Source organism: Gadus macrocephalus, chromosome 7, assembly GCF_031168955.1.
Source record: "Gadus macrocephalus chromosome 7, ASM3116895v1".
In the NCBI taxonomy this organism is placed as follows: domain Eukaryota; kingdom Metazoa; phylum Chordata; class Actinopteri; order Gadiformes; family Gadidae; genus Gadus; species Gadus macrocephalus.
The window spans coordinates 15,930,079-15,952,712 of record NC_082388.1 but is presented as its reverse complement, the minus strand read 5'-3'; the positions used below and the strand labels follow the sequence as shown (position 1 = coordinate 15,952,712).

General features: G+C 45.7%; 3 protein-coding genes across 4 annotated transcripts; 2 read left to right on the top strand and 1 right to left on the bottom strand.

Moving 5' to 3' along the window:
* The first annotated feature begins 35 nt into the window (after window positions 1–35).
* On the top strand, window positions 36–10,564 carry proser1 (proline and serine rich 1). 2 transcript variants are annotated; one of them, XM_060056897.1, is made up of 12 exons: window positions 36–759; window positions 858–923; window positions 1,117–1,185; window positions 1,566–1,660; window positions 1,790–1,883; window positions 2,590–2,700; window positions 2,929–3,030; window positions 3,336–3,414; window positions 3,874–3,966; window positions 6,438–7,704; window positions 8,407–8,551; window positions 8,771–10,564. In XM_060056897.1, exons 1-12 carry the CDS (start codon window positions 715–717, stop codon window positions 8,894–8,896), a joined length of 2,292 nt encoding a protein of 763 aa, XP_059912880.1. In that variant the 5' UTR covers window positions 36–714; the 3' UTR covers window positions 8,897–10,564. The 2 variants fall into 2 exon arrangements, with proteins under 2 accessions (XP_059912880.1, XP_059912881.1); XM_060056898.1 differs by lacking the exon at window positions 3,874–3,966.
* Window positions 10,565–11,675: 1,111 nt separating this feature from the next.
* stoml3b (stomatin (EPB72)-like 3b) lies at window positions 11,676–17,284 on the top strand. The gene is made up of 7 exons (XM_060056936.1): window positions 11,676–11,820; window positions 14,308–14,411; window positions 14,510–14,582; window positions 14,965–15,047; window positions 15,151–15,354; window positions 15,787–15,921; window positions 16,553–17,284. Exons 1-7 carry the CDS (start codon window positions 11,691–11,693, stop codon window positions 16,739–16,741), a joined length of 918 nt encoding a protein of 305 aa, XP_059912919.1. The 5' UTR covers window positions 11,676–11,690; the 3' UTR covers window positions 16,742–17,284.
* Window positions 17,285–17,551: 267 nt separating this feature from the next.
* On the bottom strand, window positions 17,552–22,160 carry LOC132461669 (solute carrier family 46 member 3). Its single transcript, XM_060056945.1, has 7 exons — window positions 21,712–22,160; window positions 21,046–21,348; window positions 20,527–20,928; window positions 20,100–20,346; window positions 19,767–19,850; window positions 19,061–19,217; window positions 17,552–18,278 (listed from the first exon to the last, which is right to left on the bottom strand). The coding sequence occupies exons 1-7, from the start codon at window positions 21,895–21,897 to the stop codon at window positions 18,167–18,169; spliced, it is 1,491 nt and encodes a 496-aa protein (XP_059912928.1). The 5' UTR covers window positions 21,898–22,160; the 3' UTR covers window positions 17,552–18,166.
* Between the last annotated feature and the right edge of the window lie 474 nt (window positions 22,161–22,634).

Here is a 22,634-nt window from a genome sequence, read left to right as displayed (position 1 = left end):
TTTGTATCATAATAATTCTAATTAACATTAATATTGGTAATCTTTATGGATTTTATTTTTCTGATACTGTATTATCGTTCAGGATACCACAGTGGGGTCCTATCTACTATTGACGGTACCAGCGCCAGCTGTCAATACAAGCTAGCATTCTGCTAGCATCCTGCTAGCTCTTTTCGCGAAATAGACGCGTTAATCAATTTTACAACATCACGGCTCGTATCGTAAATATTAATGCAATCAGATACTTAACCGAATCTATTACGTGATGCGTTTATGAATTCATGTTTGATTTCTGTCTCGCTTTCTTAGGCTTGTACCCACAACTTGGCTAGCTAGCGTCTAGCTTGTTGTTAGCAGCAGACAGTGCTCTCGGTGCAGCCAGTTATTGTTTTTGGTGCAGCCAGTTGTTCAAGATCGGAAATATCAGAAAACTACAGACAATTAATTAAAAAAGAACATGGTGCTTTACAATCGGCTTAACTACAAACTGCGGATTGAGAATTCAATGCCTTTAGATTATGCATCTGTAATTGTATAACTAGAGCTTATTAATATTTGATTCGGTCGATTAGGTTAGGTGCCTTTTTTAATGCATGTTACGTTATGGAAAGAATTTAGACAATTATCTATTGGATTCAAGAGAACATACATCTCCTTCTCAGACGAGCTACACAATTTTACAGGATAGCGTTGTTATACAATTAACCATCCACCATGGATAAGAAATCCTTTGACATTGTCTTGAACGAGATTAAAAAGGTAAGAAATACCTGTCTAGATTTTGAATGCGTCCACAAAACGTTAATGTCATGTTTTATGTTAATGCGAGTTGAGCTTGTCGAATGTCATTTTTTCAGTGTGTCCTGACCGACCAGAGGACCAAAGCCATAGAGCAGGTGCATGGCTATTTCTCCAGCGAGCAGGTACATCTTTTCAGTAGAATAACCTGAGACGGTCATTACTAACATCTATTGCAACATGATTCGATGTAGTTATGTAGTTGACATTTCATAGACCTTTTTACATTACAGTGGTCAAGGGGTTCTGGATGTTGCAGCCTCTTGTGTATTTGAGTGGCGTGTCTTTTTATTGTGACCGAGTGTGTTACTCCTGCAGGTGATGGAGCTACTAAAATACTTCTCCTGGGCGGAACCTCAGATCAAAGCAGTGAAAGCACTTCAGCATGTGAGTTACTACTACATTAGTTACACTTTACATGGAATGAAACCAGGGTGTGAAATACGGGGTGCCTTAGACCCTTTGATAGACACTTGAGACCCCCTGAAAGCATCAACAGCACAATTTTAAGGGGTCTTCTCAAATATTATTGGTCACTTAAAATTGTAACCCTAAAATATATTTTAAAAGCTTACTATTTCTTGTGTGTATTATTCAAATTGCAGACCATTTATTCACAAATATGAATGGGCTACAGACAAATATCGTTTGTTCATGTATTAATGGTCTTAGTATTAAACAACTTTGAGTGATAGTGACTTTGAAAATGATTATTTTGTCCCACAACTTTTGTTTGACGGAAATCAACCTCTTCTTATTTCCTTTAGAAAATGGTTGCAATTCCAACCACCAAAGTTGCCAATATCTTAAACTGCTTCACCTTTTCAAAAGACAAACTGGTAGTCCTGGAACTGTTAGCACTGTAAGTAGATGATTGGTTTTAAACAAACCTCATGTCATTAAGAACTTGTAACAGACTTTAACGGACAATAATGCCAATTTAATAATTCAAATAACTTTTTGACTGATTCTCGACTGTTGAATCGAATAGGAACATATCGGACGCTGTAAACTACCATCCGGTCGAAGATCTCTTCCGTATTCACCTGTCTGAAAAGAAACGGGCACGCAGGATTCTGGATCAGGTGAGAGCAGTGTGGATCATGAGCAGTGTGGATCCTCATTCGTTTGTTACATAGGTATTTTTTATATCTGCACAACTGGCTAAAGTTAGAAGCAATTCAATATTATCAGGAAGCAGTTGGTATGAGTCACTTTGAAAATCTGCTGGCCCATTGGATACCTCAAACCATTCCTACGTCTCCCTATACATCAATAACCATAAAAAAGCTAAATGTAGTGCATTGGTGGTGGTTAGTGAGGTTCCCCCTTCACTTTAGGCGTCTTTGAGTGTTATTAATTATTATTATTCTTCATGTTTAACCTCTGTTTTCCTTTTATTCCTAGTCTGTTTTACATAGTTTTGAATGATGACTATATGCTCTGTAAGGTGACCTTGGGTGTCTTGAAAGGCGCCTCTAAATTAAATGTATTATTATTATTATTATTGGGTTCTGATCTGGGTTCAGTGTATTAAATTCCCGTCCTACTCATCGCTTTATGTTATGGTTTTCTGTGCTGGTGTATTGAAAGATGAAGCCTTTCGCCCCAAGAGTGAATCACAGCACCACGTTGGATTCCAGTGTTGTGTATATAGACGCCAATATCTGTTCTTCTTTTGAACAGATATCTTTTTTTATTCCTATACAACAGTATAAAACCAGGCTTCCATTCCATTTCATTGAACGTTGACGTTGGTTTCCTGACTGGTTTCTCCAACCCCTAACCCAGGTATGCAAGGTGGGCTGCAAGGCTCCCAAGGCTATGATCTCTTCTTGCGGTGTGATACCAGGGAACCCCTACCCCAAAGGCAGACCCAGCATGATCTCTGGCACCTTCCCTGTGAGTCTACTGTATCTCTTGTTATAGTTCTATATGTGAAAATAGCATGCAGGCACTAGCTTCAACTTAACAAAATATACATTAAATAAAAAAAAAGTATTTTTGCATAAAATGTCCTTGAAAACAAATTAAGATTATGTGTTAGGCCTTACATATTAGGCCTAATACAAATTTCAACTCATTATGCTTCAGCATTCTTGTTAACATCTGCTTGTGTGCGGCTAACAGGGAATGCCACCGGTGAAGAAAGAGGGGGAAAAGAAGGAGGAGAACCCTGCAGCCACAGAGGCCAAAGGTATCGCCTCGCGGATTATCGGCCCCTTTAAACCGGTACGTTTCATGTCAAAACCTCAGAAGTTATGATAAAGTAGAGTGATCTAGGCTAGTTAGATGGTCTCATGGTTGGGGTGTTTGACTCCCAGCTGAAGGGTTCTGGGTCAGAACCCCCATGTTCACAGTCTACCTATCGGTCATCCTTGAGAAGATACCCTTCTTCTCGTTTCTACAAAGATGTTACACTTTGGATAAATGACCTGAAATAATCTTCAGGCAACAGTGGATTGATCAGAGAATTATGAGCTGATTCATTGATTGGCTGATAGCTGGGTATTCAAACTTTCCCCCCTTTTTTCTAGTTTCCGTCGACCTATAACCCCCAGCGGCCCGTGCCCTACCCTATTCCCCCGTGCAGGCCCCATGCCACCATTGCTCCAAGTAAGAACACACACACACACGCTACAGGGGAAGATAGACAAACAATGGCAACTTATGCTCATCACATACCACTTTTTCTGACCAACTGGAGTGAAAACACACACACACACACACACACACACACACACACACACACACACACACACACACACACACACACACACACACACACACACACACACACACACACACACACACACACACACACACACACACACACACACACACACACACACACACACACACACACGAGAACTGAGACAGCCTCAGTGGGCTAGCCTCACATCCCAGCGGAGGTAGCCTAGCCAGGGTAGCTGGAATGTGAGGCCGGCTCAGGCTCGTGTCTAGCGCTTTGCGTACGTAGACCTGTTTCTTAGCGTGCCCCTGAGAGTGTACCCGGGAGTGTGTTCTACCCAGGAGTGTGGGCATACGGTGTTAACGCTTGCGACTGCTACTCAGGTGCGTACAACAACGCGGGCCTTGGGTCTGTGGGAGGAGTTCTTACGGCCAGCATGCCCCCTCCTCCCTACAGCGCCTCCCACAAAGTAGCAGGTAGGATTCACCTGCAGGGTGTGTGTGTGTGTCTGCGTGTGTGCTTGGGTCTGCATGTCTGCGCGCTTGAGAGTTTGAGTGCGTGTGAGAGACGGAACATACCGACTTTACCCTACAGTTGCTGCCTTAACCATCTGGCTTGGCGCTTCATTGCACTGATGGCATAGTAAAAAGGCGCTCTTTGCAGATAAGAGAATCATATCGTTATCGGAATCAAATTAAAAAAAACTGTAAGGTTGCAAGAAATGCCCACAAAGTATGATCGAATACTTACCTATTTTCTGGGCACAATGTTGTGCAAAAGTTGTACACATATTGAAGGTCAGCTTTATCAGATTTGTATGCACTCCATGTGCGTTACACTCACGCTGGTGTGTGAGTGTAACACACATGGAGTGCATACAAATCTGTGTTTTAGACCTAGCAGGAGACCCGGCAAGGCAGGCAGGGTGAAATTCTTTGTGTACTTTGTAATTTGCGATGGCTCTATACTATAGTGCCATCAGGCAGCAGCACTGCTCTATATAGCACTGCTTCCTTAGTCTATAGGAAGCAGTGCTGCTACCCTGCTAGACACGCGTCTTTTTTGTTCACAGCGTCACATCGCTAATTCAGAGTGTGAATTTCTGGCATTAAAAAGAAACCAAAACGACCTTCAACTGCTTAAGCTGCTAATGTAATGCGCAATTTTCTATATCTTGTTGACGTGTATAGAACCCCGCTTACCTTGGCCAGCTTTTAAAAGTTGGAGAAACAAACCTATATGTCCTGCTCCAAAACTTGGCTAAAATACAAATCAACATATATCATGTAGATGTTAGATGTCCATTTTTGATTACACATTTTGGTAATCACTTTGGATTTTTGTTGACAAGTACCTGTTTACTCATGTCCACGTTTGCACCCCTAGATTACAGTAGAGACTTGCTGTGAATACGTTGAATGATTTAGCTATGAAAACTGGATAATCTCAATGTGAAAACAGTAGAAACTTGCTGTTAAATCACTGGGCATTCAGTAGATTATGTCACGACCCCACTGGTATCTAGGGAAAACCGGCTCTCTGTCTAGGCAGGAGTCGAGACACATACGTGGTATAACCACAGCTGGTAGGCAACTAGCTTCCGGGGCACGTGTGTAGTGACTCACCTGGGTTCCTGGTGAGCGCTGGTACTTCTCTCTCTTGCTATGGAGATAGCCCAAGCGTTGTGGAGAACGGTAGCTGTCTCGTTCAGTTATGGTTTACATGTTTAGACAAACACTTGACAAACAAAGACGGTGAAGGGGCGGTCACGTTCCCCCGTTGGACTCCTTAGCTCTGGTGTGTACTGGCATCTGGGTGAATGGCTTTACAAAGTCTTATCCTGCCGGGGGCTGTAACCACTGGCCACCATGCTGTGTATATCCACCATCTTGGATCCCCCAGGTGACCCCAATCAACCAATCAAGGGAGCCACTCCCACCGTTACCATGACCACCAGTTACCAACCAGCTTAACCTTACCCAACAGTAGGATCGTGACAATAATATCACTGTGAAAACGGTAGTTAGTATTTCTGAGAGTAGTACATCATCTCTATGAATCCAGTGGAGTTTCACTGTGACGACATTAGAATCTGCAGAGACTCTCTGATTTTGGTCTCGCTGTGGAAAGAACCGGGAGTCTCTACTCTCAGCAGGGATCATCTAAAGACCAAAGTGGCAAGGTCACGCTGCAGATAAGACATGCAGACCTTTGCTGGGTCACCCTTGTAAGAGTTTTTTAATCTTAATATATTCTACCTGGATAAATAAGGGTTAAATAAAAGTGTAGTCTTGCTGCAGAGCGTGTAGAATCGCCTTCGGGAGAGTAGAGACTTGCTCAAGATGGGAGTAGAGATTGAGACTCTGTGCAGATAGAGTAGACGCTATCAGGTGCAGACCAGGCCGTCGCTGTTGGTGTTCTTTGGGCCAGAAGCCTTTTTATACCAAATGTCCTTTTGTTTGCTTTCATCTCTTTCTTCTCAGTCCTGCTTAGCTTGTTCTCTTATATCGTTTTGGAGGCTCTTAACACGCATTGCTTTGACTGAAGTAACTATCGCCTCGAAGAGCAATCCTGGCAGTTTTCAAGTATGTTTTTTTTTTTAGGTTTGTTGCATATGTTGCCATGTTGACATACATTTTAACAATGATGCTTCCAAATTGTTACCCTCTCACTAGTGTTTCGGTCCGTGTGGCAATTCATAGAATAAACAGCATTTATTAAATTTATGTGGTTGAAAACTGTCGGGAGATGCTCTGTAACGGGATGCATGCAATAAGCTGTATGGCTAGTTAAACCGGCTCTGTCCACATTGTCCCGTCTCTCTCCCGGACCTGCTGGGTCTCGGCTTGGTGCAGCACGGCTCACAGGATGGCCACGGCACTCCTTCTGGCCGTGTGATGCAATATGAACCAATGTCCCCAGCTAACCCTTCTCCCTCCCTTGCCAGGTTACCCCAAACCAGGCAACCACCTGAAGACCACCCCGGGGGTCGAGAGCGGACCCCTGGTTATCCCCCATGGCTCCACGCCCACCACCCCTGGCCCCCAGCAGCCGCTTCCCTCCGCACCCATCACCCCCGTGTTCCCGGGCATGGTGCCCTCCCAGAACCCCAGCACGCCCTGCCCCTCGCCGTCCCCCTCCCCCTCTGTCATCAAGGGTGGGCCGCCGACACCCGGCGCGTCCTCCGTCATCAGGACGCACACGCCCACGCCACAACCCGGCAGCTTCTCCCCGTCGCCCTTCCACACGGGACACTCCCGCTCGGACATTCCCCCTAACTCCAGGGGCCCGGAGTCCCACCCGCAGTCCAGCCCCATGGCCCAGGCCCAGCACAAGGCCTTCCTTCAGTCACTGGACCCTCATTCAGGGCCTGCCTTCCAGGGCATGCTGCCACAGCAGGGCAACCCCGCCGGGTCGGTGATCCGCAGTTACACCCCCTCTGGACCCTCGTCTCTGATTCCCGGAGGCTCTGTTCAGGCCGCCGCCGCCGCCGCGCGGGGCCAGAGCCCCAGGGCGTCCCCGGCTCACATGGCCCACTCCCAGGCCGCCCTGAGCCCCGCGCTGTACAGCGACCAGCAGCGGAGCGTCCTCAGCAGGCACGCCGGGGGCAGCGGCAGCAACAGCCCCGTGCCCTCCGCCTTCAAGGGCACCTCCCGCAGCGGCACTCCCTCCGTCGGCTCCCTCGTGGGGCCCGGGTCGGCCCAAGCTGCCCTGGCCCGCTCCCTCGGCCTCGCCCACCCCTCGGCCTCCCCCCAGGGCTCCCTCCCCAGCCCGGCAGCCATGGCCGGCCTCCACGCGTTGTCCTCCAGCCCGGTGCCGTCACACTATCCGGGCCTCTCCCCCTTCTCCATGGCCTCGTCCCTGCCTCCCTCGTCCCTCCCCTCCAGCATGTCCTCCATGGCTCCCTCCATGTCCAACCAGTCCCAGAACCCCATGTACCCGGGCCTGGCCCCGGGAGGCGGCCCCGCCGGGGGCTCTCCCTTCGGCCTGGGCCTGACCAGCGCCCCCTCCATGTTCACCGGCCACTCCGCCTTCCCAGGGTTCGGGGGATCGGGGGCGGGCAGCCCGGTGTTGTCGTCCTTCATGGGGCTCCCGGGGGCCACGGCGGCCTCAGTAGCCTCAGTGTCGCCCCTCCAGGCGGGGGGCGGGCTGCCCTCCTCCTCGCCCGTCCTGCCAGGCTTCGCCTCGGCCTTCAGCACCAACTTCCAGCCGGGGTAAAGTAGTGCGCTATAGGCGCTTGAGCCATCAGCCTCTGCCATTACGAGTGTGTGTCGATTTGGGCTGCCTTTAAACTGTTAATCAAATATGGTTTGGCACCCCTCCACTTTTGATAATAGCTTTAAAAATGGCCGCAGCTGGATGTGGGTCTTTGCGTCTGAAAATGTCTTGTAAACAGTGAGTCTGACTTATTCTTACGTGGTTCTGAAGCGGCCAAAGAGGCGGCAAATGCTAATAACGTGGCATCAAATGCTAAAAAATTAAACCGCTAAGTAAGTTTAAGATCATTATTACTAAACAGGATTTGCCATTTGGAGGATCATTTATCAACAGTGTCGTACAGAAATCCATTCTCAGTATTGGTGGCCCAGAGTGAATCGATGTGTTGCGATGCTGCAAATTGCTTTGTGTGGTTTACTGTATGCGCTCAACACTGGGGTTCAGGTTAGGGTTAGGGTTAGGGTTCTACATGAACATGGCCGACCACAACAGAACAAACCATAATTGAGGGGAATACACTATAGCGCCCTCTGTAGGAGTAAGTCATTAACTTCATCCAATAAGGTGCACACATTCTGGTTTCTGGCTAGACTTAAAAAAAAAAAGAAAGAAAATGCTATGATTGACTGGTGATACAAGCACCGTGGTATCAAAGAATGGTGATACTAACATGAAGGGATGGTCTGTTGTTCCCCCAGGCTGGGCGGTGGGCTCCAGCCCCCCGGTGGAGGAGGCTTTCCGGGCCTGCTTTCCTTCCCCGGGGTCCCCGCCTTCTCCCCCTCCGGCTCCCCCGCCTCCCTCAGCGGCCTCCACAACCCGGCCATGCAGTCGGCCCTGATGCAGGTATGACGGACACACACACGCACACACGCCCACTTCATTATAAAGAGGCACGTCGTAAAGAGGAAGTTATCACATTGGAGTTTGAACCATGGACGGACACACACACACACACACACACACACACACACACACTCGAAGTCTATAGGAAAGCTCCACAAGTCCACCGGAACTACAGGAGTATGTATATGTGTGAGTGAGGTGTGTTTCTCTGTGCTCCAGGCTCACCCTCAGTCTGCCCTGGACGGCTACCCTCCACAGCCCAACGGCTACCCCAGCTACGGCCCCGGCTCAGGGAACCCGTTCCCCATGCAACCCGGCCTGCACCCCCAGCTGGGCTGGCAGTGAACACACACACACACACACACACACACACACACACACACACACACACACACACACACACACACACACACACACACACACACACACACACACACACACACACACACACACACACACACACACACACACACACACACACACACGTCACAATATCAACTTTCACCCCTTAAATCCTCTGTTAATAGCTTTGCCTTGGACAAACACACATATACATACAATATATACATATACACACAAAGGCGCACCCATGCAATCACACAACAATAGGTACACACACAAACACACTGGTCACCAGGCTTCCCTGAGATGCCTCGTGGTAGTTCAGACCTGAACAAGCTTGTTCAACACAGGATGGAAACAGAACGGCTAGCACTGAAACTGCCCAACGTCATTGACTTTGTTTACCATGAACAAAAACTATGGAATTCGTGGAAGTTGATGTTAAAAAAAAAAAAAAAAAGCCATGTTTGGCTTTTTCATGGATTTTTCATCATGGATTTTGACAAGAAGTGAGACGAAGCCATTTCAAGGATGAACTGTTAGTGGCGAGGAAGGAGGGTTTTTAAATCTACAATAGAATACAACTAATGTATTACCTCATTTTTGGTCAAGCGACTCTTCTCTAGAACACCGTTGGTCAGGCTGCCATAGCTGCCAATGGCTAACGGATGATTTAAGATGTTTCAATAGGGCTTGTACATTGCGATGTCACATAGCAATGACAGCCACCATTTTGTGAGCATTTGAGCAGTTTTCTTAAGTGATTCATCGTGAAATTAGTCATTATGGGGTACCATTGTCATGTTTGTAACTGCCACAGCGTTTCTCATTTGAGACTTGGTTAAACAACGTTCTCAGGTTACGGTATATTTCCATTGATTTAGTATTTTACTGTACTACAACTCTGAGTCGTCTCGCGATGGTGGAGAATCGGCAACAAAATATCCCATGATGCATTCTGATGTACGAGCCCTAAACGAAATGAATGTTGCATGTTACAATAAATGTACCCAGTTAAGATAAATGGCCCTCTAAATTGACACTTAAAATATATATTGAAATAGCAATACCTTAGGTAAGATAAAATAATACCTATTCCAAAATTGCCAAAATACCTTTAGCTTATGGATCCAGCCATGTATGTCGATATCCGACAACACAAGTCCGTAAATGATCGAGAGAGCGAGAGATTATGTGTTCTGTATGGAGAATGATGTTGATGCCTAGGTTAGCATTGTGGATGGTAAGGGAGAGTAGTGATAATCATGATCGAAATTTTATTTTTATTTTTCAAACTTTTACTCCCACCAGTAAACCGTTGATAGTTCAGCGAGAGGAGCGTTTGTGTTCTTGCAATACTATCCACAACCAGGGGGTGGTGCTGTGTAGGGGGGAGGGGGTAGTGTACTAGACGATGCTATTATTTAGGTTTGTTTGATGAATAAACGGTTTCATGTGTATGAACCTGACTTTATATGTTTACAAAGTACTTTTTACAACTGTGATGCAACATATTCAAGGGTAATATACAGTGATGAACTGTAGGTGTTTCTGTATTTACTGACACTGATTTCCTAAATGATGCAATGATTCTGTGATGTAATAGGGTTGTATACCTGAAATCTTTTTGAGTTTGAAATAAACTGTTCTTCTAATCCGGGGACTACAATACTTTCCTTATGTGGGTCTTTATTAAGAAACATTGTTTAGCACTCATTTCGAAAGATCCATTTATCACAGGAGCTCGTGGAAAAAATAGATTATTGAGGGTGAGCTCAAAGTGCCCCCAGTCTGTCATGTGAGTGGCAAATGTTGTCATGTGAGCGATTGAGTGGCGATTCCACGTCCGTATTTACAACCCCAACTAATTCCCCTGCCTATCTGGTTTTACAACCAGGTAAGATATGATTTTGAAACACAGGCCTATAGCCTACATTCACCCAGGGGACCTGATCATGTGCTTAAGTGTCATCCACCAACCACACAGTTATGTGACTCAACCGGCGCAATTAACACATCCTATTCACTGTTTGGAAATCAGGTAAGAATAATTGTCAAACTTCCTTAAATAATAAAATAACAATATATAACATCTTAACAATGATATGTCACACTAATGCCATGTGTTTGTATATTTATCTTTGATTTTTAAATGGGTATAATGTATATTTAAAACACATACACACGCACACGCACACACACACACACACACACACACACACACACACACACACACACACACACACACACACACACACACACACACACACACACACACACACACACACACACAAACGTATGATTTTTTTTTATCATTGTTCTATCAACTGTCTAACTTGGGCAGTGAAGTTTTGAAAGCCCTCTGTGGTGGTGAATGATATAGAGATTGAGTTTTCTGCAGTAGGGTTGTCTGAACTATTAGGCTGCATGGCTGAAGTTCAGGTTTACCTCATAGTAAAAGCGTATGGGGTCTACCTTGTGTGTACCAGGGTGGCTATGGCATCTAGTGGCCTTATTTAATTTCAATAACTAATGGATCACTTCTACCAAACCTTTAACTTTGACCTTGCATATGCGGGCTGTGCCATATGCTCGCAATCCAAAACGTTGACCTAACATGCACTATAGGCTATTTGGCCATCAAACAATCCTACAATTTCCATGACATTCTCAACTATGAGAACATTAACCCAAGGTGTCGTTTTATGATCCACTCCACACCAGAGCCACGCCCAGCCTCCAATTGACACTATATCCTCTGCTGGCTTACTTCCTCCCATAGGCTCTCCCACCCCCAATGAGGTCGGCAAAACCAAATATCTCGCTTCAAAAGCTCGTCCAAGAAGAAGTCGTTGACCAGCATATAGAAATGGATGGAGAGATAGAAAGCCAGAAGAGAAGGGGAAGGAGCAACGATGATTTAATATGTAAGTCGAACTTTGAATTGTATTTATTGTCCGCAGCTTCTGAGCAATAGGCCTATAAATGGGCATGCTGTTTAATATGATAGAATTATGCATAATATCAAACTATTTTTTTATATGGGGCATGGGCTTATCCTGCCAAATAGTATATATCATATAATAGATTATTATAGCCGCAGGTGTACGAACCGCGCCAACAGGTGCGCGGCAGAAAGCGCCACTAGTCCGATATCGTCGTGGAGACGCGTCACGTGGGTTAGCCAAACACACGCCTGACGTTACTATTTGCCTTTGCCCTCTATATACTTATTGTTGAGTGTGCACTCAGACCGACTTACAAAAGTGAATTATGCCTACGTTTTACTATATTTTCTATGGTGGCCGAAATGTTGTGCCCAATATCAGTGCCAATAGCAGCTCCGCTTTGACCCTTGATCTGCCTCTGTTACTAGTTATAACTTATAAAAATATGTTTCTGCGCCTTTTGGGTGCGCTTATGCTATGCAGATTTGTCTTGCTTGCTGTTTTCCATAACTCACTCGCTCCCTCTACTTAGCCTATATCACGCCTAACTTGCTTAACTATTTAATACGTGTCGAGGAAATATTATAACTATAATATACAATCAATTACAAATCATATAAATCTTGATTTTATAATTAAGTGTCCTCAAATGAAGTTATTCCTCATCAAGATGTAAGTTATTTCTAATGTGAAATTATATTGAAATCATAATTTAAGACGTGCAGAACAGTTCAGTCACCAGGTGAGAGTGTGATGAGTCATTACAAGCCCTTTGGAAACCTGCCCTTCCCTGTGCCTTAGTGACGTACAATTGTGAATTTCCACCTAGATGTATGATTGATAGATAAGCAAAATTTGCTACGGTCCACTGGGTAAGCTGGTATACTGCGAGCAAACTGGTTTCGATCTGGTAACAGATCTCATGCAGGTGGCTGTCTTTTGGGTAAGCCCGTGTAGTTGAGTGCTTGTAGGCAAATATGCAAACATTTGCTGAAACCCATATGATTGTTATCAGGCAAACTAATAAGGTGTCATTCAAACTAAAACGTTTTGTGGACAAAGGAGAGGACAAAAAAACAATCTGGTTGCTTTGAATGGATGTTATTTGCATGGATCCCACTTTGAGAAATAAAAATCAGACTGCATCCTCTGATGTACGCACCAACAGTGCGACCAACATGGATGTGTAACATGTTAGTATTTTCCCTCAACTTATTTCCTCTAGTAGCCTTCACAGAGTAGCTTATCCTTTCTCGATTAACTTAATCCTAGAGACATAGGGAACATACATGTGCCTCTTGAATAAATGCAAAACATTGTTTTGGGATTTCTATCGCTGCAGAGTAAACTGATGAAGTGACCCCAGACCCTGAACCCGATTTTCATTTTCAACGCAACACTTTACATACGTCGTTAGGCTTATTTTGGGGGGGCTGAACATCTTTTGAACATCTTGGGGGGGCTAAGCCCCCCCAAGATGTTCAAAAGCCCCCCCTACAATTCATTTTTTTTTTTTTTTGTCAAGGAAAACATAATAACCCTATGAATTGAAATAAATACTAACACAATTAGAAGTTGTCTTTAATTTGGATTAAAATTATTTCCGAGAGCGCATTGAGCCATTTTCTAACCTATTTTCCTTGAACTCACCCAAATATGTAGATGTAAATCATGCCAACTCTTACATTTGTTTAGCTTATTCATATTTAAAAAAAAAAAGGATTTTTAAAGAAAAGAGTGAGCCAGAAAACAGGCCCTGATAGATGCGCTGCTGCTATTCTCTACTGTAATAAATGATGAATTAAAGAACCACTTTAAAGATGAGATGAAAAAAATTCAGCAACTGCTAGGGGCTAAGCCCCCCCAGCCTTTAAATCCTAGGGACGTCCCTGTCCTTCAACATCTCACACAATGGTTACATTTGTATTTGTGTGTGTCTGGATGTGATTAAGGGATTTAGTTTAGTTATTGTCTATATAAATAATAACAAGCCAGGGCTAATATCCAATCTTATTCATCATTCATTTTTACTTCCCTATAACTTACAGCTGTTTCAGCAAGAAGCGGCAATGAGTTGCAAAGCACAAAATACTGTGACTATTCCGGTTCCTGCGCATAGCTCATCAGGATAGGGCGCAATATGCTCAGTTTGCTGAAAATGTCCAACGACTTTGTAAATTTCCGTTTTATGATTACATCTTCGGGTGTAACTACTAGCGCTACAAGACTCAAGAGTGTAAATTATATCAAACCAAGCATATTCCGATGGGTTCGGTTGCTTGTATAGATCACAACTACTTGTGTAGAAGTTGTGTAGTGTCATACATACTTGGCCTGTTCAGCCCTTTGAGACTGTAATGGTTATTAAGGGCTACACAAATGGTTGAATTGAATTGAAATGAGCACAAGTAACCGAATTCTCTCTCCCTCCCTCTCACATGTACATGCCTATCTCTCTCCGTCTAGCTGAACAGTCTGGGTCTTTGGGCTGTATCGGATCGGTTCTGGTGATCCTCTCTGGCCTGTTCACCGTTCTCCTCTTCCCTGTGACCATCTGGTTTTGTTTCAGGGTGAGTCAGCATGGCCCAAACAAACAGACAAACATGGTGCTATATAACCCCTGCTTTCTCCTGCAATAAATGTTTGGTTCTTCTCTTCTCCTCTGCAGATTGTTCAGGAGTATGAACGCGCCGTCATTTTCCGGCTGGGCCGTATCATGGACCGAAAAGCCAAAGGGCCTGGTAGGAAAACCCATCTACACTGAGTCGTCTTCCCACACAGCCTCCATGGCCGCCATTGGGTCCTTTTTATGGTGACCTATGGTGACTCGATAAGAGACTAAATTAGATGAACCTCTATGGTCAAACGGAGGGGAATTCATTTGCTACCACACATTAGGGCAACAGATACACCATGCAACAAGCATGTTGAAACAGAACGGTAATGATCTGCAGAACAGCAGATCATTAGAAGCTTATCGCGGACGCTACAAAAGACCTCCCCAACTAATTGGCTGTTTGGCCTAGGCTTCACTCCCCCATGATAAACCTAATGAAGTCTGATGTATAGATATACTGTATGGATGCGTCTGTAATATTGTTGCTTCCGCTTGGTGCACTTCAGGAATCTTCTTCATCCTGCCCTGCACGGATTCCATCATCAAAGTGGACCTGAGGACGGTCTCGTTCGACATCCCACCTCAGGAGGTCAGTTGAATCCTTTAGAATGTCGCAGCATTACTGCCTCATCAAGGCAACCACACCCGTGTCTAAAGCCCACCACTGATCCGTGGCGTGCCCGCCGCTGCAGATCCTCACCAAGGACTCGGTGACCGTCAGCGTGGACGGGGTGGTGTACTTCCGCGTCAGCGACCCCATCTCCTCCGTGGCCAACGTGTCCAACGCAGACTTCTCCACCCGCCTGTTGGCCCAGACCACGCTCAGAAACGTGCTGGGAACCAAGAACCTGGCCGAGCTGCTGTCCGACCGCGAGGGCATCTCCCACAGCATGCAGGTGCTCATCCCCACCCCACACCATCAGTCAAACCAGTGGCCTAGTTCAGTGGTGGCCCTTTAGTTCCAGAGCCTAAGCAAAACCGTTTTATTACAACACATTTTCGAAATCAACGTCTCTGTAGGTATCCTTCCTGTTATGTAATCTGAGCCTGTTCCTGACAAAGGAAAGCAGTGGTTACCCAATTCCCTTTTTTTTTTCTACCCTTTATGCGATGGACTAAAAGGGAAGAATAACATCTCATTTTGTGATCACGTGTGTGTCTCATTATCAAAGCAGGGAGATATTTAAGTTGTATAATTTTTTTTTATGTTCTGATCTATTTTTCTGGACTGTGAGCTCATTTATAAATCGTAAGGGTTGGATCTCAAACCCAAGGTTAAGAATCATGGGTCTGCGTAGGGTTACATTCCACATCTCTTCCATTTCCAGAGTAGCCTAGACGAGGCCACAGACCCCTGGGGCATCAAGGTGGAGCGGGTGGAGATTAAGGACGTCAAGCTCCCCCATCAGCTGCAGAGAGCGATGGCAGCAGAAGCCGAAGCCACGCGCGAAGCCAGGGCAAAGGTCAGCTCCTCAAACACGCAACAATTAATAAATGAATGAAGAGCATGAGGGTATTAATGTAGCCAATATTTTAGGATTGATTTACCAACATTTGAATGCAAATAAATCCATTAATTTATTAAATGAAGGGGAAATCCCGAGGGTAAAGTCATCTTAAAATGTATTCCTGATTATTCTTCTATCTTTCTTTCCCAGTTCTTCTGTCTGGGAAAAACAACGTTATAAATTCAAGTGATTCATTCTTACCACAGTGGTCATTGTCCCTTGGCAGGTCACATCCCATGTCCTTCCTGATCCCTCTCTTTTGCTATCTCCCTCATTCTGCTGTTGCCTCAGGCTTTTATATGCACCACTTTGTCTTGATTGGTTACAGGGCTCAGCTGGTGATGGTCAATTATTCCCAGCTGTTGCCCATTGTCAATGTGTGCTAGGCTTGCCTTGTTTCCTTCTAGTGGGGTAACCACCCTTTGACATAGTTAATACGCAAGTTACCATAAGACATTCAAAAAGTGAGCACATTTTCATGAGCAACCTCATACTATATATATATATATATATATATATATATATATATATATATATATAGTATGAGTATGATGATAAATACCTTCACCAACCCGTGCTTCTATAGGTGATTGCGGCCGAGGGTGAGATGAACGCGTCCCGCGCGCTGAAGGAGGCGGCGCTGGTTATCGGAGAGGCGCCGGCGGCTCTACAGCTGCGCTACCTGCAGACCCTCAACACCATCGCTGCGGAGAAGAACTCCACCATCATCTTCCCCCTGCCCATGGACCTTATCAGCCACTTCATCAAGAAGTGAGCCGTCCAGCTGCCATCCGCACAGTCCAACCTCTCACCTCTCGTTTAGTCCAGTTGTATAGGATTGTACAATGTACTACACTATAGTGCAGTATAGAGTCACTGTGAATGTTTTTTTTTTTGGTCGGTGTGCATCAGGCTTTGCTTTCAGCCACACCGACCTTACTCAGACCACGCCAAACACAAACGCATTTTAAATTAACCGTCGCTTACCTGTTACGAACATTCACTTAACCCTTTTCTACATAGCATCTAATCAGCCATCTTTAATGTAAACCTTTTTTAATGTTGATGCCGTGAACTCATTTAAAGTGGCTGACAAGATGGGAGTTAGAATGTCAGGAAGGGTTATCAAATATTTATACTGTTGTCATGGTAACATGTTTGGATGACCCTCTGTCTCACCAACATGGTTTAATATTTTATCAAGCAGTGCAATATTGGCTCATCGGGGTATCAGAGCGAGCCAAACAAATGTCAGTATGTATGGAAAATATCAAGTTATTTGTTTGCATTTTATCATTATACACATTATTGCCTTCCAGTTCTTTACTGTTCTTGTAATAAGTGTAATACACATATGATTTAATAAAGTTACACATCAAACGTTATGAATCTCATCCATCCCTTGGTGACGTTGAACCCTATCGTTTCATTAATGACACACATTTAGGGACCAGCCCTCCATGGGCCCCCAAGTATGTACTGTACAATATTCAACAGCAGGGTTTTATGTGTGACCAATTTGACAAAATGCTGTCGCCCATATAGCTCAACAGAGCACAACAAAAAAGAGAAATCGCACATGAAATGAAGTTGAACATAATTAATTGTATTAAAAACATAATCACAAATCAATGAAACAATATAAATGGAGGTGTGTAAGTGAAGAGTCGGTAGTGTGTGATGTATGGTTGGGTTCAACCAGTCACCCCAGCATGAGTCACTGCATTTTCTGAAACGTTCCAAAGGAAGTGGGCGCAACGTGCACCAATTTAAGCCCCAGCATAGGACCTGGTTCACAGAACAGCTCAGGTGGAATCAGGTCAACGGTAGTCAGCTTTACCATTGATTCACTTGAAGCCTTGATCCAATAGGTCATAGATGCCATTAATGGGCAGGTAGGGTTTAGACATCTTGCTCAGGAATGCCTCCAGATAGACTGCTGACGTTAGGATTGGAACCCACAACCTTTGGCTGGTAGTCAAGCACCATGAGCACTGGGCTGCCATAGCTTCCACTTACTTTACACCAGCAGCACTTTAGTGCTTACATTTCTGGCATCGTACCAACTGGTTGACATGAGTATTTCAGAGTGTGGTGTCATCTAGCCAGTGTGGATCTCTGCTGATATAAACAATAACAGGAAGTGTGGTAGGATGTTGGGTACGAATACCCGAGTGCGGACAGAGTCCCAGTGGAGAAGCTATACCGCCCCAGTGATGGTCGCCTCGACGACGCCTGTTCCAAAGTCCACTTCCTCGGCCGTCAGACTGTATCTGTCCTCTTCCCTGTTCTGTGGGAGGCCTTTTAGAACGCTGCAAAACAAATGATGTGTCGGTCCTGTACCATAAACTATGTAACATTATATAATTTTTTTCAGGAAGTGCAGGATTACTCTGCAACCAATTTGTTTACCTGTTTATGATGTAGCTTTAATCCAAAGCAGTTTTTCAGAGATTTTATATGAGATACAGGTAGGGTGAGGCCTGTTGTTCAAGCTTGCCTGCTACATATTAGAATCACAAATCAGACTTTAGATTGATCTAATGTCAGAGTGGGACGTTTCACTCTTTCACGTATTGTTGCGTTTTTTCTGAAGAAAGTAGTCCAATCCTTGGTTGCTTTTAACTTCACTTTTTATTTGTTAAAGTAGGCTTATTTCGGTATGGTATCTATGAAGCAAAAGGGAGGGAATTGTATCTAACGCGTATTGAAAATAATATCGTGCACTACTTCGAGTCCCGGGCCTATGCGATTCATAACGTTTGATGTGTAACTTTATATATACCTCTCAATCTGAATTCCGCGCTGTGATCGTTAAGTGGGCGTGGCCTATGTGAATTGGGCGTGGCCGGTGTGACGTAATGGCTCCGCCATCCTCACCTGTCTAAAGGTGCTGCCATCTGTGGCTGGAGTAGTTATTGCAGCTTATGTGTTCGATCCTGCTTCCTAGTGGCTATGTGGGGGCAGCTTATGTGCTTAAAATACGTAACAGTATTCATATTTTTTCATATTTGTGTACTTGCGCACAATGACTCATAACACGATCGCTGATCGATTGAAATGTCGTCCAATCAAAAACAACGAGTTGACTCACCCAATCAGTAGGGCCGGGATAACTGTGAGGAGGGAGGCGAGGAGGAAGCTGAATCCGGAGAACCAGGTCACTGTGGCTGCGTAGGTGCTGTTGAACACCACAAGTGCCACGCACGCACTCAACATCTCAAGGAACACCACACACGCAAACACGGCACCTTTGGAAATGAGACACCCACACAGACATCCTGTTTTTGTTTGAGTCAAGTGTGTGTGTGTGTGTGTGGGGGGGGGGGGGGGAGAGAGAGAGAGAGAGAGAGAGGAAGTCTGATGCTGTGGTAACCCTTGTGTCAGCCACTAATCTGCTGCCTCAACCCAGTCTCACGGCATTTCATCTATTCATTCGGGCAATTTTTACGTGCCAAAAGCACAAATTTCTAACAATATGACAGCTTTTGGCCACCCATTTCTACTTTCACCTATGATTCTGAGAAATTGGGACAATTCACGGATATATTTAATGCAGGTGCGCTGCTCTGTAGGCAAACCGCGACAGAAAAAAAAGGTAGCTGCTTCATCTCTTCTTTTTCAAATGAGTTTTAAATGTGTGCTTTTGGCACGATAAAATTGAAACTACGTGTCCCAGATCACGAATGAATAGATTAAATGACGTGACGTGACAGTGTCACGTATTTCCGTGAGACTTGGTTGGATGCCTATGGATGCATTGGACTGGAGAAAGCTGTTAGTATGATTAGGTTCGGTACCTTGTTCAGAGCCCGGGACTAAGTTTGACATCATGGAGCGCAGGACGGCACTCGGCATGTCAGACAGGATTAAGGGAAGCCTCACTGTGGGGATGGGGCAAAAATAAATAAATAAATAGTTGCAAAAATACAACTGAGCTGATGTGAGGCTTCCATACAAGTCTGTTAACACCCTTGGATACATATATATTTATTACTTACGAGCACACACACACACACACACACACACACACACACACACACACACACACACACACACACACACACACACACACACACACACACACACACACACACACACACACACACACACACACACACACACGCGCTTACCCAGCAACATAAGCAGCGTGGTGTGTGCGAAGGCGGCCATGAGCAGACCCCCGGCAAGGGACAGCAGTCCTAGGAGGACCACGTTGGCGTCGTCGAGGCAACGGGAAAAGAAGGACACGCCCGCGTAGCTGCCCAGATGGACGATCATGCCCAGTAGGGAACTACAGCCAATCAGGAGCTCGCTCCAACACAGGGGCTGGTTTAGCTGGTAGAGGATAATGATGGACATCCCCCCGTCCCTACACATCTGAGAGACGGACGGACGGACAGATGGACACAAGGAAAGATGGACGGAGTCACCAACAGGGAGAAAAATATGGACAGACGGGCTCATCGACATCAGAGAAAACTATGTGGGTGAAACTAAAGTAGCAAACCGCCACATGAGTGTGTTGGAGAAGAAGGTGCAGCAGGTGACCGGGCGCACCTTAAACAGAGCAAAGACTGCCAGTGTGAGTCCCAGCGCGGTGTTTCTCCTGCGGCTCCCCGTTCCAAACATCATGTACACGCTCTGCAGCTGGCCCAGCAGCTTCTGCCTCGACAGGCCCAAGCAACCACGCAACGAGGTGCAGGAGGAGGAGGAGGAGGAGGAGGAGGAAGAGGAGGAGGAGGATGGCGATGGCAAGGGTATAACTGAGGCCAGGGAGTCTCCCAGGACCAGGACCACGTAGGCCAGGGTGAGGAGGTACAGCAGGAAGACGATGAGGAAGGGCCATCTGAACCCGATGGCGTAGATGAGGACCCCTGTGCAGGCGGGCGCCAGGCCGGCGATCAGGCCCCAGATCAGGTCCACGCTGGCCATGGACAGGGTCCGGCGGCGGGAGGGACCCTGCCGCACCTCTGTCTCCGGGGAGCCTCCAGGGCGCGGGGGGCTCCCCATCGCACCTCCGACGCTCCCCCCCGCCCCCGGCCCCGCCCCCGGCCCCGCCCCCGGCCCCGCCCCGGCACGCGCCTCCTCTCTGCAGCGGTCGGCCACGTAGGCGAAGCAGCCCCCCAGCAGCGCCGACGGGCCCCCGAATAGCCCCGCCACGAAGCCGGCCCCCAGCAGGAAGTGCAGGTCCAGGGAGAAGCAGCTGATGAGGAAGCAGCAGACGCTGAAGAGCAGGTTTCCCAGCAGAGGGGGCACGATGGCCGCCTTCCGGCCCAGAGAGTCGCTGCAGGAGACCAGGAGAGGGCAGGAGAACATGCTGGGCACCAGGAAGCTCAGCTCTGCGTACAGGATGAAGACAGACGCCTGCTTCTGCACCTCCTGGGGCAGCAGGGGAGCGAGGAAAAGAGGAGAAGAGGAGGATAACTGGATACATCCATCTGGACATTTTGTTTGTTATTACAATTAGACATCTCGCAAGAAAACAGCCAGTAAATATGACTATAGTAAAGATAGCTAGATATTTTTCACCCTTACTATTAGGGTAAGACAATTTTAATAGCCAAGGTAAAGTGTAAAAATACAATATACTGAAACATGCTAATGAATAAAAATTTTAATTCTACCGTCCAGCTTTATATAGTAGTTTAAGAAATTATATTCATCACAGAGAACCATATCCTTAATATAGATAGCCCTACACAATATAACTCAAATATGATTATGAAGGATGCATTTTTTTACCATGATTGTGAAGGTCAGATTTGAAGAACTGTTGACACATTGTGCGCTCTGAGATGAGGAGTAGGGGGCGCTAGAGAGCTGCTCCCAGAGTCTGGCGTACACGTACTGTTGCAGCAGCGGTATGGTCATGAATAACCCGAAGCCGTAGAACGCCACCACGGGTTGGATCAGGTAGGAGCCGCCCATAGCTTACCTTGAAAAGCGATGTACGTTGTTTACGTGGCTCAATAACGCAGCATTACAGAGCGAAATCTCCGCGTTGGCAAAATGTAGGTAAAACAATTGTTAGATACCTTCAGCCGGATTGCACCTCTTCTCACGCTTATTGTGGTTCTTGAGTGTTGCATGTGGTGGTAATGATCACCTGTGCAGGTCTCCGGAGGCACTCTGACTGCAACAGGTAAACGAATGACCGCATCGCATCGCAGAGCCAGAGGGATGGGCTTGATTAAAGGCGCCAGGTAAACCCAGCCTATAGCCTACCTCCTCCCCTTCTCTGAGCATATCGTATTACCTCCACCTTGAATTATTTTGTCTTGATGATTATATTGTGTGGAATTGGTGCCTTATTTGCACACTAATCATTTGATAGACCCACAGCTAGGCCTATACAGAGAAAGGGGGAAGATAAAGTCTCTATAATATTATTGTTATATGCCTTTTCATTTACTGAACAGTAACCACCAAGAACATAAGATGTTTGCTTTTTAAATTTCGTTTTTAAAACCTCATTGACAGACTTTTTATTTATGCCTTTAGAAAATCAATGGTCAACTATTAATAAGCTCAAACAAAAAGGTTTATGCGTTATTACCACTCAGATTCAATGAAGACTAAATTATTTTACTTATGATAGCAGTTTTATATTAAGTGCTTAGCGCAGGATGACATTTAGTAAGGACACATTCAGGGCCAAGTTAAAA

Coding starts and splice junctions, on each gene's coding strand:
- proser1 (XM_060056897.1), top strand. CDS start 715: ATGGATAAGAAATCCTTTGACATTGTCTTGAACGAGATTAAAAAG. Junction 1,661..1,789: donor GTCCTGGAACTGTTAGCACT/GTAAGTAGATGA, acceptor TGAATCGAATAG/GAACATATCGGACGCTGTAA. Junction 3,967..6,437: donor CGCCTCCCACAAAGTAGCAG/GTAGGATTCACC, acceptor CTCCCTTGCCAG/GTTACCCCAAACCAGGCAAC.
- stoml3b (XM_060056936.1), top strand. CDS start 11,691: ATGAGGTCGGCAAAACCAAATATCTCGCTTCAAAAGCTCGTCCAAGAA. Junction 14,412..14,509: donor CCATCTGGTTTTGTTTCAGG/GTGAGTCAGCAT, acceptor TCTCCTCTGCAG/ATTGTTCAGGAGTATGAACG. Junction 15,048..15,150: donor TCGACATCCCACCTCAGGAG/GTCAGTTGAATC, acceptor CCGCCGCTGCAG/ATCCTCACCAAGGACTCGGT.
- LOC132461669 (XM_060056945.1), bottom strand. CDS start 21,897: ATGGGCGGCTCCTACCTGATCCAACCCGTGGTGGCGTTCTACGGCTTC. Junction 19,218..19,766: donor AGTCCCGGGCTCTGAACAAG/GTACCGAACCTA, acceptor TCATTTCCAAAG/GTGCCGTGTTTGCGTGTGTG. Junction 18,279..19,060: donor ATCCCGGCCCTACTGATTGG/GTGAGTCAACTC, acceptor TTTGTTTTGCAG/CGTTCTAAAAGGCCTCCCAC.